The sequence below is a fragment of the Emydura macquarii genome, unplaced genomic scaffold (genome assembly GCF_026122565.2).
Source record: "Emydura macquarii macquarii isolate MOO-44397 ecotype Brisbane River unplaced genomic scaffold, CSIRO-AGI_Emac_v2 contig_1483, whole genome shotgun sequence".
Lineage (NCBI taxonomy): Eukaryota > Metazoa > Chordata > Testudines > Chelidae > Emydura > Emydura macquarii.
Window position 1 is genome coordinate 1775664 of NW_027131620.1, and position 12324 is coordinate 1787987.

A 12324-nucleotide genomic window follows, 5' to 3' on the forward strand; every position below is an offset into this window, starting at 1 on the left:
AGGAGAGGTTATTTTATGTCTGTATACAGCATTAGTGAGACAGATACTAGAATACTGCAGCCATTTCTGGTGTGCACATTTTAAAAAGGATGTTGAAGAATTAGAGAGGGTTCAGAAAAGAGCACAAAAATGAAGAAAGAGCTAGAGAAAATGCCTTTGAGGGATTTAAAGCGTGCTGACGTTTTAGCTTATCTAAAAAGGTTGAAAGGTGACTTAATTACAGTATATAAGTATCTTCATGAGGAGAAAATAATGGGATATCTGCCAACCACTGGCTGACATGAAGTTTGGGATTCCTGAACATTGGGGATAGAGGAGAGGGAACCAGCACAGTGCCACTGGATTTTAGAGATGGGATACCTTAGCCCATCCCATCTTTCTTGTCCTCAGTCTGGTAAAGTTTTCAAGCTATATAAAATAAATTCTCTTTCTTCGTATGACTTCAAACCATCATGCTTATGAATACGAATTCTCCTGGAGTCGTCCCATCCCCACTGTTTTCCATCCTGTTTGAGGGAACCATTTGTGGTGTCATGGTTTGATCCTGTAGTCTGGGCCAATTCTTGTCTCATCTATTTTTAATGTTCATTAAGGCTCTGTCTTAACAGAGGGACTGGTTCATTCCCTTCCTGGCTGCTGGTCTGGCCCACATCTGGCACCGCTGTTGCTGTGTGGGTACAAAGTTCCTCCCTCATATGCAATCATGGAAAAGGGGTTAGAGGGTTTGATGCTATTTTAAGAGTTTCTCATGCAGCCAAGTTTAAAGGAGGAGGATATACTCCACTGTGACTTGTCTGGTAAAAACAGCCATTCAAGTTAACCCTTCCCTGGCACAGGAGGTTGTGGAGAGGTATAGGAAACAGTAGTGTAAAGGCAAAAGAGGGGACAGATTGTCAAATCTCAGGAGCCTCCTGGAGCTGTAGTGAGAAATCAACATAAGTTTTAACCTACTAGTGGAAATACTCCAAAAGGAGCCAGAAAATCCATAGAGATAAGGACGAAGGTTTAATTTTGCAGAAGAGCAGATGTTTTAACTACCCCTAATGATGGATAAGGTCAGGTCAGACTGGAAAAGGGTGGCTGTCCATCATCACAGTAGGCCTGTTGATCCAGAAAGCCAAAAACAATTCCATGCATGCTGAAGAGAAAATTCTAAGACTAGTCAAACTCTGAAACAGAAGCAGCTTGCATTAGCCCCCCTGAGAGGGTCATATGTGCTTGTTTGTCTTGTTGACCCACTTGGAGGAACTCAGATTTACTTGAAGGGAGCTGGTCTTGTCAGCTCACCAGATTGCTAGGCAGCTCTAAGAATACAAAAAATATTGAGAGTTGTAGAATTTCTGAGACAGATGATGCAAGGGAAGCCCAGTTGAACAATGATCAAAAGCAAATCAAAAGCGAAATATATGAAGAAAGGGACTTGGATGAGGAGGGGACTTTAGTTTGAAGAAGCTGATGAGAAAAAGATAAACTTACAGAAGTAGAGGCATGGCCAGCCACAATGTTCAGAGGAAATGAATACACCAGGCAACACTAGCTTTTAATAGTTTAGGTTATATAATCAGGTAATGGTTATTGGGTGGGAAAGTTCTAAATTTTATTCATAAAAAATTAGTACAAGTGCCTTTAGGATCTGAATGGGATTAAGGGAGGAAGAGGACTGGTGAGGTGACCAGGGACTGGAGAAGAACTTTCTCTCTCCTTGGCAGTACATTATTCCCTCTGTGCTAAGAATGCTTCAACCTGTTACTAACATTTCTTCTCATGGAGTGGATGATTGGGTAGCAGGTTAATCTCACATCCAGATTTTACCAGAGTGGAAGCATTCCCAAACTAATCCATTGTATCAGGTCCTGGTGTATTGTTTATTCAGAACAAAATTTAATCAAGGGAAGCAGAAAGAATTGTCTATGTCAGTGGGTAACATAATATGAGTGGCTTCATGCAGAAATACGTTAGCAATTACTAAGGGATGTGTGTACCTGTTTGGGTGCCCAAGTGGAGACATGCAGTACTCTCACCCCCTATGTTCTGTCATTTCAGATGAAGATTTCTTGCTGTTAAAGCCATATCATTGCAAAGGTTCCAGCTATACCAGGACAGTGTAACAGCAAGTCACCCACAGGGATGAGTTCTGTTTAACATGGCCCTGTTCTACTAGACCTGCCATGACGGCATTTTTTACCAGTGTTCCTACCTGGATTCAAGATGCAAAGCAGGAGGAGGAGGAGACGGGCTGGAAATTAGTCCCCAGGCAAAGGGGTCGAGAGGCTGAGAGTCAAGGGAGGTGCCAATGTGAAATTTCTGGGACCTCCTTTACCAACGTGGACAAGCTGAGAACTCACACATTCGCTCATACGGAGCAGAGACCTTACAACTGTCCTCAGCTGCACTGTGGGAAGGCCTTTGCATCCAAGTACAAGCTGTATAGGTAGGTGACTATGTTGAGTGCCTCCAATTAACAGTTCTCTCCCATCATAGGAGAGGGAGAACCCCACTACACTAGGGTTTTGACATATCTACTGCCAGTGTGGAGGAGGGAAAACCTTTGTTACTTTGCAAGTAGTTAATTTTCAGGTGTTGCACCATACTTGAAATTTATTTAGCCCCTTTCATCAGAAGACCTCAAATTACTTTAAAAGTTTAGCCCCAGGTTAAGTATTCTCTGTTTTACTAATGAGGATATTGAGGCACAGAAGTTAATCTTACAAAGCAAACAGTAGAAAGCCCAGAATAGCATTCAGGTCTCTCAAATCTTTGTCCTGGGCTGTAATCACAAAATCATTTCTATTGCACTTAGTAGCTAGCCCTGAAGAGCCAGACGTAAGTGCTGAAGAATGGGATGGGATCATTACATTTGCTAAATAAATTCCCTATGAAGGCAGGTTGGATGGATCAAAGTTTCTGAGAGGGTAAAGAAAATTACATCTGTAGGTTTCAAGTTAGAATTGAGCCCAAATTGGTAGTGACAGAAGGTTACCACCTTCTGATGGATGCTGATGAAATGCACTGCTGGTCTCACTCCAGTTCCCGGTAGACAAGTGTCGAACACAAAAACCTACCAAAGTTGGCCCTGGTTGGCAGGTGCAGTAGAGCAGGCAAGAACTGAATGGAAGACTAAAGTACACTTGTGTAGAAGTGATGCCTTCTGTCAGGACTGAGACAATTTAGAAAGGGCATTGTGAGGGAAGTCTGAAATGCCACTACCCCCATGATCCGTTACTGGTTTTGTGGATACAGGACTTGTGCTTTTAGGGCTGTCAATACAACCCCTTTAAAAAGCACTAAAATATCAAACAAGATTTTAAACAAAAAAAAAAAAAAAAGCAGCGCTGACTGTGCTGTGGGTTGAACACTACCTTAACTTTCCTTCTCTGTTTTCCTCTCACAAGGCACATGGCCACACACTCTGCCCAGAAGCCTCACCAGTGTATGTACTGTGAGAAAATGTTCCACCGGAAGGACCACCTTCGCAATCACCTGCAGACACACGATCCCAACAAAGAGGCCCTCCACTGCCCTGAGTGTGGCAAGAACTACAACACCAAATTAGGCTTCAGGCGACATCTGGCCATGCATGCAGCGGCCAGTGGTGATTTGAGTTGTAAAGTGTGCCTGCAGACCTTTGAGAGCACTCAGGTTCTCCTGGAACACCTCAAGGCTCATTCCAGGAGGGCATCTGGTGGAACGAAGGAAAAGAAGCACCCTTGTGACCACTGTGATAGACGCTTCTACACACGTAAAGATGTGCGGAGACACCTCGTGGTGCACACAGGGCGGAAGGACTTCCTGTGCCAGTACTGTGCTCAGAGGTTTGGGCGAAAGGACCATCTGACCAGGCATATGAAGAAGAGCCACTCCCAAGAATTGCTGAAGATCAAGACAGAGCCAGTTGACATGTTGGGTCTCCTAAGCTGCAGCTCAGCTGTAGCAGTGAAAGAAGAGTTGAGTCCAGTTTTATGTATGGCATCCAGAGACGTGATGAGTGGTAAGAGCTTTCCTGGCATGCTGCCTATGGGCATGTACAGTACACACCTCCAAGCTATGCCCAGCTCAGGGATGCCCCATTCTTTGGTTCCCAACTCTCTTCCAATGGGAATGAGTTATCCTCTGGAATCTTCTTCTCCCATCTCCTCCCCACCACAACCTCCTCCGAAGTACCAGCTCGGATCTACCTCATATTTACCTGAGAAACTACCCAAAGCAGAGGTGGAGAGCTTTCTGTCAGAGCTTCCTGGCAGTCTGTCTCTCTCATCTGGTGAGCCTCAGTCCTCCTCGCCTCAGCCAGTCACTCTGGATGAGACTCTGCTTTCCAAGAGCCCTGCTAACCTTTCAGAGGCTCTCTGTGCTGCTAACATGGACTTTTCTCACCTTCTGGGCTTCCTTCCCCTGAATCTTCCGTCATGTAACCCACCTGTGTCATCCGGGGGACTGGTCATGGGTTACTCACAGGGGGAGAGCCAGCCATTGCTTACCACTTTGCAACCTCAACCTCAAGAATCTCCTGGAGCTGGAGGCTCCCTGAACTTTGGCCCCCTTCATTCATTACCCCCCATGTTCACCTCCAGCTTGAGCACAACTACCCTGCCACGTTTCCACCAGGCATTCCAATAAGATGACTGTGGCCCTGGTGAGGGGGTCTTCCCTTAACACTTGCTTGAAGAGCCTTAAAAATGCACAATGCGTGTTCTTCCCCACTGGGATGTGAAAGCTTTTTCAGACCGGAGGATTCTGTTGTCTGGAGGGAGCACTTGTAGACTGGAGCAGCAAATATCCCTGTGCATGTCCCAGTCCTGTATAGTGAAAAGGTTTCAGCTGTATTTTTTTTTTTTTCAAATTTTTAATCTGTGAATCAGGAGCAACACTTAGCACTGACCTTTCCTGAGGTGTTGGAGCCTTGTTCCTCTTTGGGAAGGGATTGAATCCGAAGAGTTGGGCTAGCCTTTTGAAGAGTCCAACTTCCCTTTTGTTACCACATTGCAATCCTGGCATCACAGCCAGTACCTGCAGGTGAGTCAGGAGGAGGGGCAGTCCAAAGACCTGTCCCACATGGAGCAGACAGGAGAAGAGCTGTCCTTCCCTACTACCCCTATCCCATCACCTATACAGCTTATGCCACTTTGCATCAGTGTTAAGCAATAATGATACCATTTACATGATGGATGCAGAACACCTCATTTGTTTTTGCAGAACCATTAGATTAGACTCATTCCAGTGATTTTTTTTTTTTTTTTTTTTTTTTAAACATGAGTCTTTTTCCATCATTACAAAAATAGGAGGCACCAGTGTACATTGGTTTTGTAACTGGTGTAGCTAGAATACTGTTTACACAATGAAGTCAGGTTGCACTGATTTCTCCTCTTCACTGGTCACATTTTTCCCCTATGGGGAAAATAAACTGACTTGGTCTACTTCAGCCTCTGCCATTTTAAATGGTAGTTCTTTGCACATTCCCTTTGACTGTCCATAGGCATCAGAGGGGGATGGAGCAATTTAGACATCTGGGTCACTTTTGTGGTGTACGAAGTGAGCCCTTTTAAAAACACCACAACCACACAGATCCTGCCTCGATATATTGGAAACCAAAGCATGTGAAAAAGCAATGTTAAGAGCTAGTAGCTGGCAGCAACAGTGCTGTCATACAGGAGACCCAGGTTTGGGAGTGATCTCTGGGCTTCTGCTCCATAGGTTAGGCATGGAGATGAAGGACAGGGTATGAGCTGACATCTTTTCTCTCACCAGTTTGCTAGGGTGACGGCCCTCCTGGCTGATCCACAAAGCAGTGTCTAGAGACATACTTTGATCTCCACAGTGGAGTGATAGCATTCAGGAGAAAAGAAGATTGGTCCTAGTTTTGTTTACACTTAATCATTGTATATGAATTGTTTCCCCAACACTAAACATCCTAACAATAGCTGAGGTCTCTGGGACTACAGTTCCCCCTCCTCTCCTGCAGCCAGGAGTTCTGGGTCTTTTTTATTCGTCCTTTCTCCTGCCATACCTCCTGAACCTTGGATTCCACTTCCCTTGCTCCCCATCATCTGCAACCTTTGAGTTCTCCTTTGAGGAATCTCCACCTGTTGATAACAAAACGGTTAAACTTTTAGGGCTTAGTGGGCTCCTGATGTGATTATCTCCATATAAGCTCCTGTTCACATGTACCTGGGCACTCATGCTCAGTAGCCCATGATCTTGGGTATATTCAATCCAGCTACGTTTTAATGCATATCTATCAGACAGACATGCAGCTTTTCATACCTCAGCATGTAGGAGCATCACAGGCCAAGATAACCCAGGGAGTTTATCAATAGATCTCTTTACAAACGCCACAATTACAGATCTACCTCTATCCTGTTATATTAACTCCATAAATGAAGTCAGTTATTGTCTCCCTGGGTTCCCTTCTTTTCCAAGAATGTGTCCACCTCCCTCTTCAGTTGACACATTTGTCTCTATCTTCAGCCATTTGTCTCAACCCCAAAGCGTGCAATTAGTCCTGTTTCATTTGCTTAGAGGCCTGGCCCTTCCTCCACTTTACTCAAGGATTTGAGTCATTTTTTAGTAATGTTGTCCTAACCCCAACTAGTGAATCAGCTACTCTCTGAAACATAAGGAGCGACAGACCTTGTCATTTTAATTTAGCCAGTTAAATTGCAAATACTACTTTTGTTCATAGCAGTGTAATTTTTAAGTCATATTTACCTCAACGATATCCTGTGACAATGAATTCTATGGATTAAAAGCAGTACTTCCTTTTATCCATTTTCAAATGTTGCCTTTCAGATTTCAGCAAGTGCCTTTTAATTTGGAAAGGTAAATAGGGCATCTCAACTGGTCTTCTGTTAACTCTTCATTATTTTAAATACCTCAGTCGTGTCGCCTATTGCTCTTCTCTTTCCAAATTAGCTTCACAATTTCTCCTCTGTGTAAGCCTGATTTCAGTCCTTAAATTTTTTTAAACAAAAGCAAAAAATAGGAAACAAATTCAGAGAGGTGATCAAAACTGAAAGCATTATTCAGATTTATGCAGTGCCATAATAGTTTTTCCTCATCTCTATATTTCTGACACCTGATTCTCTTTTGGGTTTTTTTTTTGCCTTCATTGTGCTTTGAGCAGATGTCTTCATTGAAATATTTTCAGTGATAGTCAAGTCTAGAGCCAGGCAAATCCATCCATTTTCAACGAATACTCAAAGAATAAATGGAATTAATATTACTGGTTTTTGCACCAGTTGATGTGATTACCACAGCTATTCTAGCAACCAAGTTTACAAGCATATTCATATATAAAGTGATGTTTAACCAACATTAGGGAAATGGAAAGCCAATCTGGAACTCAAACCAACTGTTTGCACTGGGAACTTGATTCAAAGATTCATCCCAATATGTAACAGTTCCTATTGACGTTAATGGATATAGGAACAGGCTCTAAATATGCAGATAATAGATTAAAATGCCAAATGTCACAAATACCATTGCAGACATAGAAATAATGCAAAAGAGATTGAGATTGAAAAATAACGAAATGAGATTCATGCAGGACAAATGCAAGTTAAAACATCATGGAGGGGAAAAAATTGGAGAGGAGACATTTGGAAAGCAGTATCACAAAAGAGATTAAAGGGGTGATGGAGGACAGCAAGTTAGATGTATGTTTACAATGAAATATGACAGTAAAAAAGCCGTATGGGATTTTAGACTGGATAAAGCAAAGCATCAGTTTCTATAACTGGTAAGATCTCATCTGTAATAATTATTTTGGTAGAGGTATAGTGCTTTACATTCCCTATGTCTCCTACCACTCTGACAACTGAGTATCATTTTCCCTATATGTAAAATAGGATAATGAAGCAGAGAGGTTAAAGTCAACATCAAAACTTGAGAAGTGCCTTTTAAAAAAATCTATATGTGCTCAGTGGTAGAACCCATGAGTCTTTACTTCTTGACTCCAGCTCTGCACAATGCCTGACTATGCTGTGTCCTACAATACTGTGTTTCTAGCATCACTGTACCAGAAGGGCATAGACCAATTGAGTTTGAGGAAAGAAATTAAAATGGCTAAGTGGCTGGAGGGGCTCACTTTATAAAGGATTAATAGAAATAGAAATAATGACACCCCTCCCAGAATGTAAAGACCCAGGCAAGAGAGAGGAATTACTGAGGGTAGTACAAGAGGGATAATAAGGTTAAATAAATACAAAGGAAAGTTTAGGTTGAACAACAGGAAGGACCTGTAAGAACCAGTGGCATAGTCTCTGAATGGAAGTTAAGATGTTTCAGACCAGCCTGGCTCAATTTTAGTAAACCTAACAGTAAGGAATAACCCTGCACTGCCAAGGAGAGAGAGTCCTGCTCCTCAGTTTCAGATTTCTAGAACTGGGAGAATGGCACTCACTTAGACCTTTTTACTCAGGGATTACAGCTGGTTCAAGAGCCCTCCTGTGTACTGGCATCTTAAATAGGAAGAAAATGTCCATGACTTTGCATTTGTCTATGCTGAGTTTCATCTGCCACCATGTTAGCTACTTACCTGGTTTTGCTAGGTTGTTTCTGAGTGCTTCACAATAGGGCCTGTTTTTTAACCTGAATAATGCTGGAAAATCACCTCACTGTTCACCCTCTTTTCCAGGTTAAGTAGATGCTAGATTTGATGACTTTTGCTTGGAAGCTCAGCTCTTTGTTCTTTAATTCTTTCAGCAGTGACAGGTGAAGAGCAGCTCTCTAGATGACTTATTGAAAATCAGGCTGGAGTTCCCCCATCACTCCTTTCTGACATTGCTTCACCTTTTCACTGCCTAGAAAAAATAAACCTGCAGAAGACATTTCCCATTGTTTTCTGTGATGAAGACTGGTGCAAAAAAGTCATTTAAGATGCTTTCCCAGTCTTCCTATGCTCTGGTCATCCTTTTTACTCTCTCCCAGACCACTGATTCTCTCATGGGCTGCCTCTTTGTAGTTAACTGCTCTTCAGGTTCCCTCTTAGCCACATTTTGAAGAATATTTTTCAATTGATCCAGACTGTATGAGGTTTTCTTCTCTGTAATGATCAGCCTCAGTGATTATGCCCATAGTCCAACATTGTCACCACTGATGAGAATAGCTGCAGTCCCTTTAAATTACAAGAGTTATTACACTTGTATACACAAAGCCTGTACTAATGACGCCTAGTATCCAGAATGGTGTATGATGGGAACAGATTATTGTACAAATTGATTAATCTCCTTAAAAAAACCATAAACGCATTTCTCCCACAAAACAGAGTGGAACCTACTTATAGCAAACTGGTTTGCACAGGACTGTTTCATTTAAAATCCTCCTCTGGGTCTTTCCATCCTAGCCCTGTCAATATTTCTTCATCTTTGCTCCTCCAGCCCCTTGTGTCATGTTCATCCCTTCTGATGTATATTTTAATCTCAGCACTAAGAAGGCTGATACCTGGGATTCTGATATGGCTCATTTGATTTTTATACTGTGGCGAGAGGCAATGTGGCCTCGTGGATAGAGCACTGGATCAGGACTCTGGAGACCTGAGTTCTGTTTGCAGCGCTGCCACTGGCCTGCTGGGTAACCATAGACAAGTCACTTCACCTCTCAGTTTCCTTATCGGTAAAATGGGGAAAATGATACTTCCCTCCTTTGTAAAGCACTTTGAAATCAGTAGATGAAAAGTGCTAGATATTACTATTACTGACATAAAAGAGTTCTTTCCTTTGTTTGCAGTCCTGGACCTGTTTTTCCAATGTTAATAGATCTGTCCCAGGTTCTTCCTTTACTGCCTATAAGGAGTTTGTATTTGTCTGCCATAAATCTATAAAGATTGACCTCCATTTCATCCTTCTGTTCTGGGCTTGCTTTATTCTTTGATGCCAGCAAATTGCAACCCAGAACCTTCATTTAGAAGCCAACTGTACTCCGAGTCATACTGCTTTGGCATGATTTTCATTCTATCGGCCTCAGCAAAGGCGAGAGCTCTTACCTACCAAGGCAATTCCTTAACATACAACCACCTGATCTAAATACCCAGAGTCATCTTCCCCACACTTTCATAGACTGCTTCTCACTGGACACATCCCTGTCTCTATAAAGGCTGCTTTAGCAAAAACCTTTGAGTTGGTCACCAAGGATATTAGACCCTCAAAATGGAGCACACACAAGAACTTACCACTTTGGGTTTTCCTATTGAAAATTCATTTTGCTTCCTATGTTACTAATAGGCGACTTGAAACTCTATGTACAGTCTTGTAAGTAGAAAAAAAAAAAAACCAATCTGAGCAGTATCCTCTTAGACATGAAAACAAGTGCTCAGTTCTTTTGTTTGCTGTACACCTCCCACCCCCAAACCATGCAGTTTTGTTCCTTTCCCACCAGCCTCTAGCCATTCATGCAACAAACACAAAACTTGGAAAACATTTCAAATTATGTTCTTACAACATGTAGCAAGAAAAACCAGTGGAAGTGACCAGGAAACAAAGTCTGACAGAAGAAAACAGAGAATTTGGGATTTTATTTTCATTTATTAAACAGGGCAACTGCACAACCCGTCAAAGTGTCTGAACTTCCTTATTTTTTAAGACAAGCATATTTTAACAATTCCCCCACTCCACTGCTGTATTCTTAGTGATTTAGCACAGGCACTGCATCTTACCCGGAATTTGCTATAGAATCTGAACAAACAGGTCTATTGCATAGGATATACTGAGATGATAAAGGGAAAGCTCTATGTGAAACTATTTCTGTAGTGCAGGAATAACCACCACCCGTCACTCAGAAAATGGGTCCTAGTTAATTTAAGTACCCAGCTGAAAAGACCAGCTCATACTTGGCATCTGCACCAGCAAACCCAAAATTTCCTTCTGCATTTTGTTGTTACTTTCAAAGTAATGTTTAAGGTTTCCACTTGTGGACTTGACCAGCACGTTCTGTTCAGAGATGCAGCCTTTGGCTGGTGTGCAGACCAGCAAGTTTGGGGCAAGAGCTGAAATTCAGGTTCTTTCTGAATGCCGAAGTCTGCGAGGCAGATTTGATTACTTGTGCTGGATACTCATGTTTTGAGCTTATGAGTTCTCCCCACCCCCTTCTTAATGCCTCTTTAAGGTCTTGATTCTTTTTGTAGTTTTCCCTAATATCTAGGAGCTGTTTTAGAAGTTTTTGTAACATTTGTATCAATATTTTACTTTAACAAGGATATTTAACTAAAAAAGAAAGATTTGCCTTAGTAAAAGTTCAAAAACTGGGTGGTGGCAAGAGGCACAGTGCAGGGAACTTCTGGAAGCCACCCCAATTCACCTGTTGAAGTAGTCAAGCTCTGAACCTGCTACTGGAGGAAAAGCTACAATGGCCTTCACAGCTATGGCAAAGTCAGGCTGAGGTTCCTCTCCAAATCAGGGTGAACTCTACCACCCGTGGGACAAATTCTGCCTTCAGGTTCCAGTACACAGTACTGTTATATTCTGCAAGAGTGGGGCCTCTAGCTGAAGGCAGTATTTGGTCCAAAGGCTGAGAGTACCCCTTTCCAAAAGCAGCAACTTGGAGTTTCTCAGCTAGTGTAGCTGGGGTGGAAGGAGTCAGCATCTATTTTCTTTTACCATGGGTGCAACTCACCCTCTTCCCTGCTGCACCTTCAGAGCACCAGTTGCCAATCTCTGTTCCTACAGCCACAGCTGTCAAGGCCAGAAGCTTCCCCTCCTTAAAGCTGGATTATTTTTTAAAGAAACTCTCTAGCACTTTTGTACACACAGTGAATAACCTCTTTTTATTGAAGTATTTTTGGGCTTTATATAAAACAAGGTTTTGAATTGTAAAATATCAAGTGCCATTAGGAAATGTACAGCTCAGCTCTGTTAAATTAGCTTTTCCATTGTCTTACAGAATTAAGTCCAAAATGAAAAGGTTTTTATAATGAAGTTGTTTATTAAAAATGTTTGAACTATCTGCCTTGAGCTTCTCTTTGGGGGAGACTTGCACTTTTTCTCAGAGGCTGAAGCCCAGGGTAGATCACAAAGCTCCAGCTCCCTACATGGATCTGGATGTACTTTTAATCTCTGCCTTCACATATATGGAATGGCTGAGCAAATGGATGAAGAGACAGCTCTCGTATGTTCATTCTTTCAGGGGCACCACACTATTTTGGAGGCTTACATTTAAACACGCTGGCCACTTGATTGCTGGTAGCTATAGCTTTCGTTTGAAACATGACTTGCTGCTACTAAGGTTCTAGCACCATTTTCCTGACCAGAGTGAACAAAACTCTGGTTTACTTTCAAGGAAGCATGCTAGCTAACTTGCCCATATATCCACTATACAAAAACCAGTCATAGCGGGGAC

General features: G+C 42.3%; 1 protein-coding gene across 1 annotated transcript; it reads left to right on the forward strand.

The window, feature by feature from the left end:
* Window positions 1-2055: 2055 nt before the first annotated feature.
* PLAGL2 (PLAG1 like zinc finger 2) lies at window positions 2056-8919 on the forward strand. The gene is made up of 2 exons (XM_067553973.1): window positions 2056-2431; window positions 3393-8919. The coding sequence occupies exons 1-2, from the start codon at window positions 2169-2171 to the stop codon at window positions 4612-4614; spliced, it is 1485 nt and encodes a 494-aa protein (XP_067410074.1). The 5' UTR covers window positions 2056-2168; the 3' UTR covers window positions 4615-8919.
* The last annotated feature ends 3405 nt before the right edge of the window (window positions 8920-12324 follow it).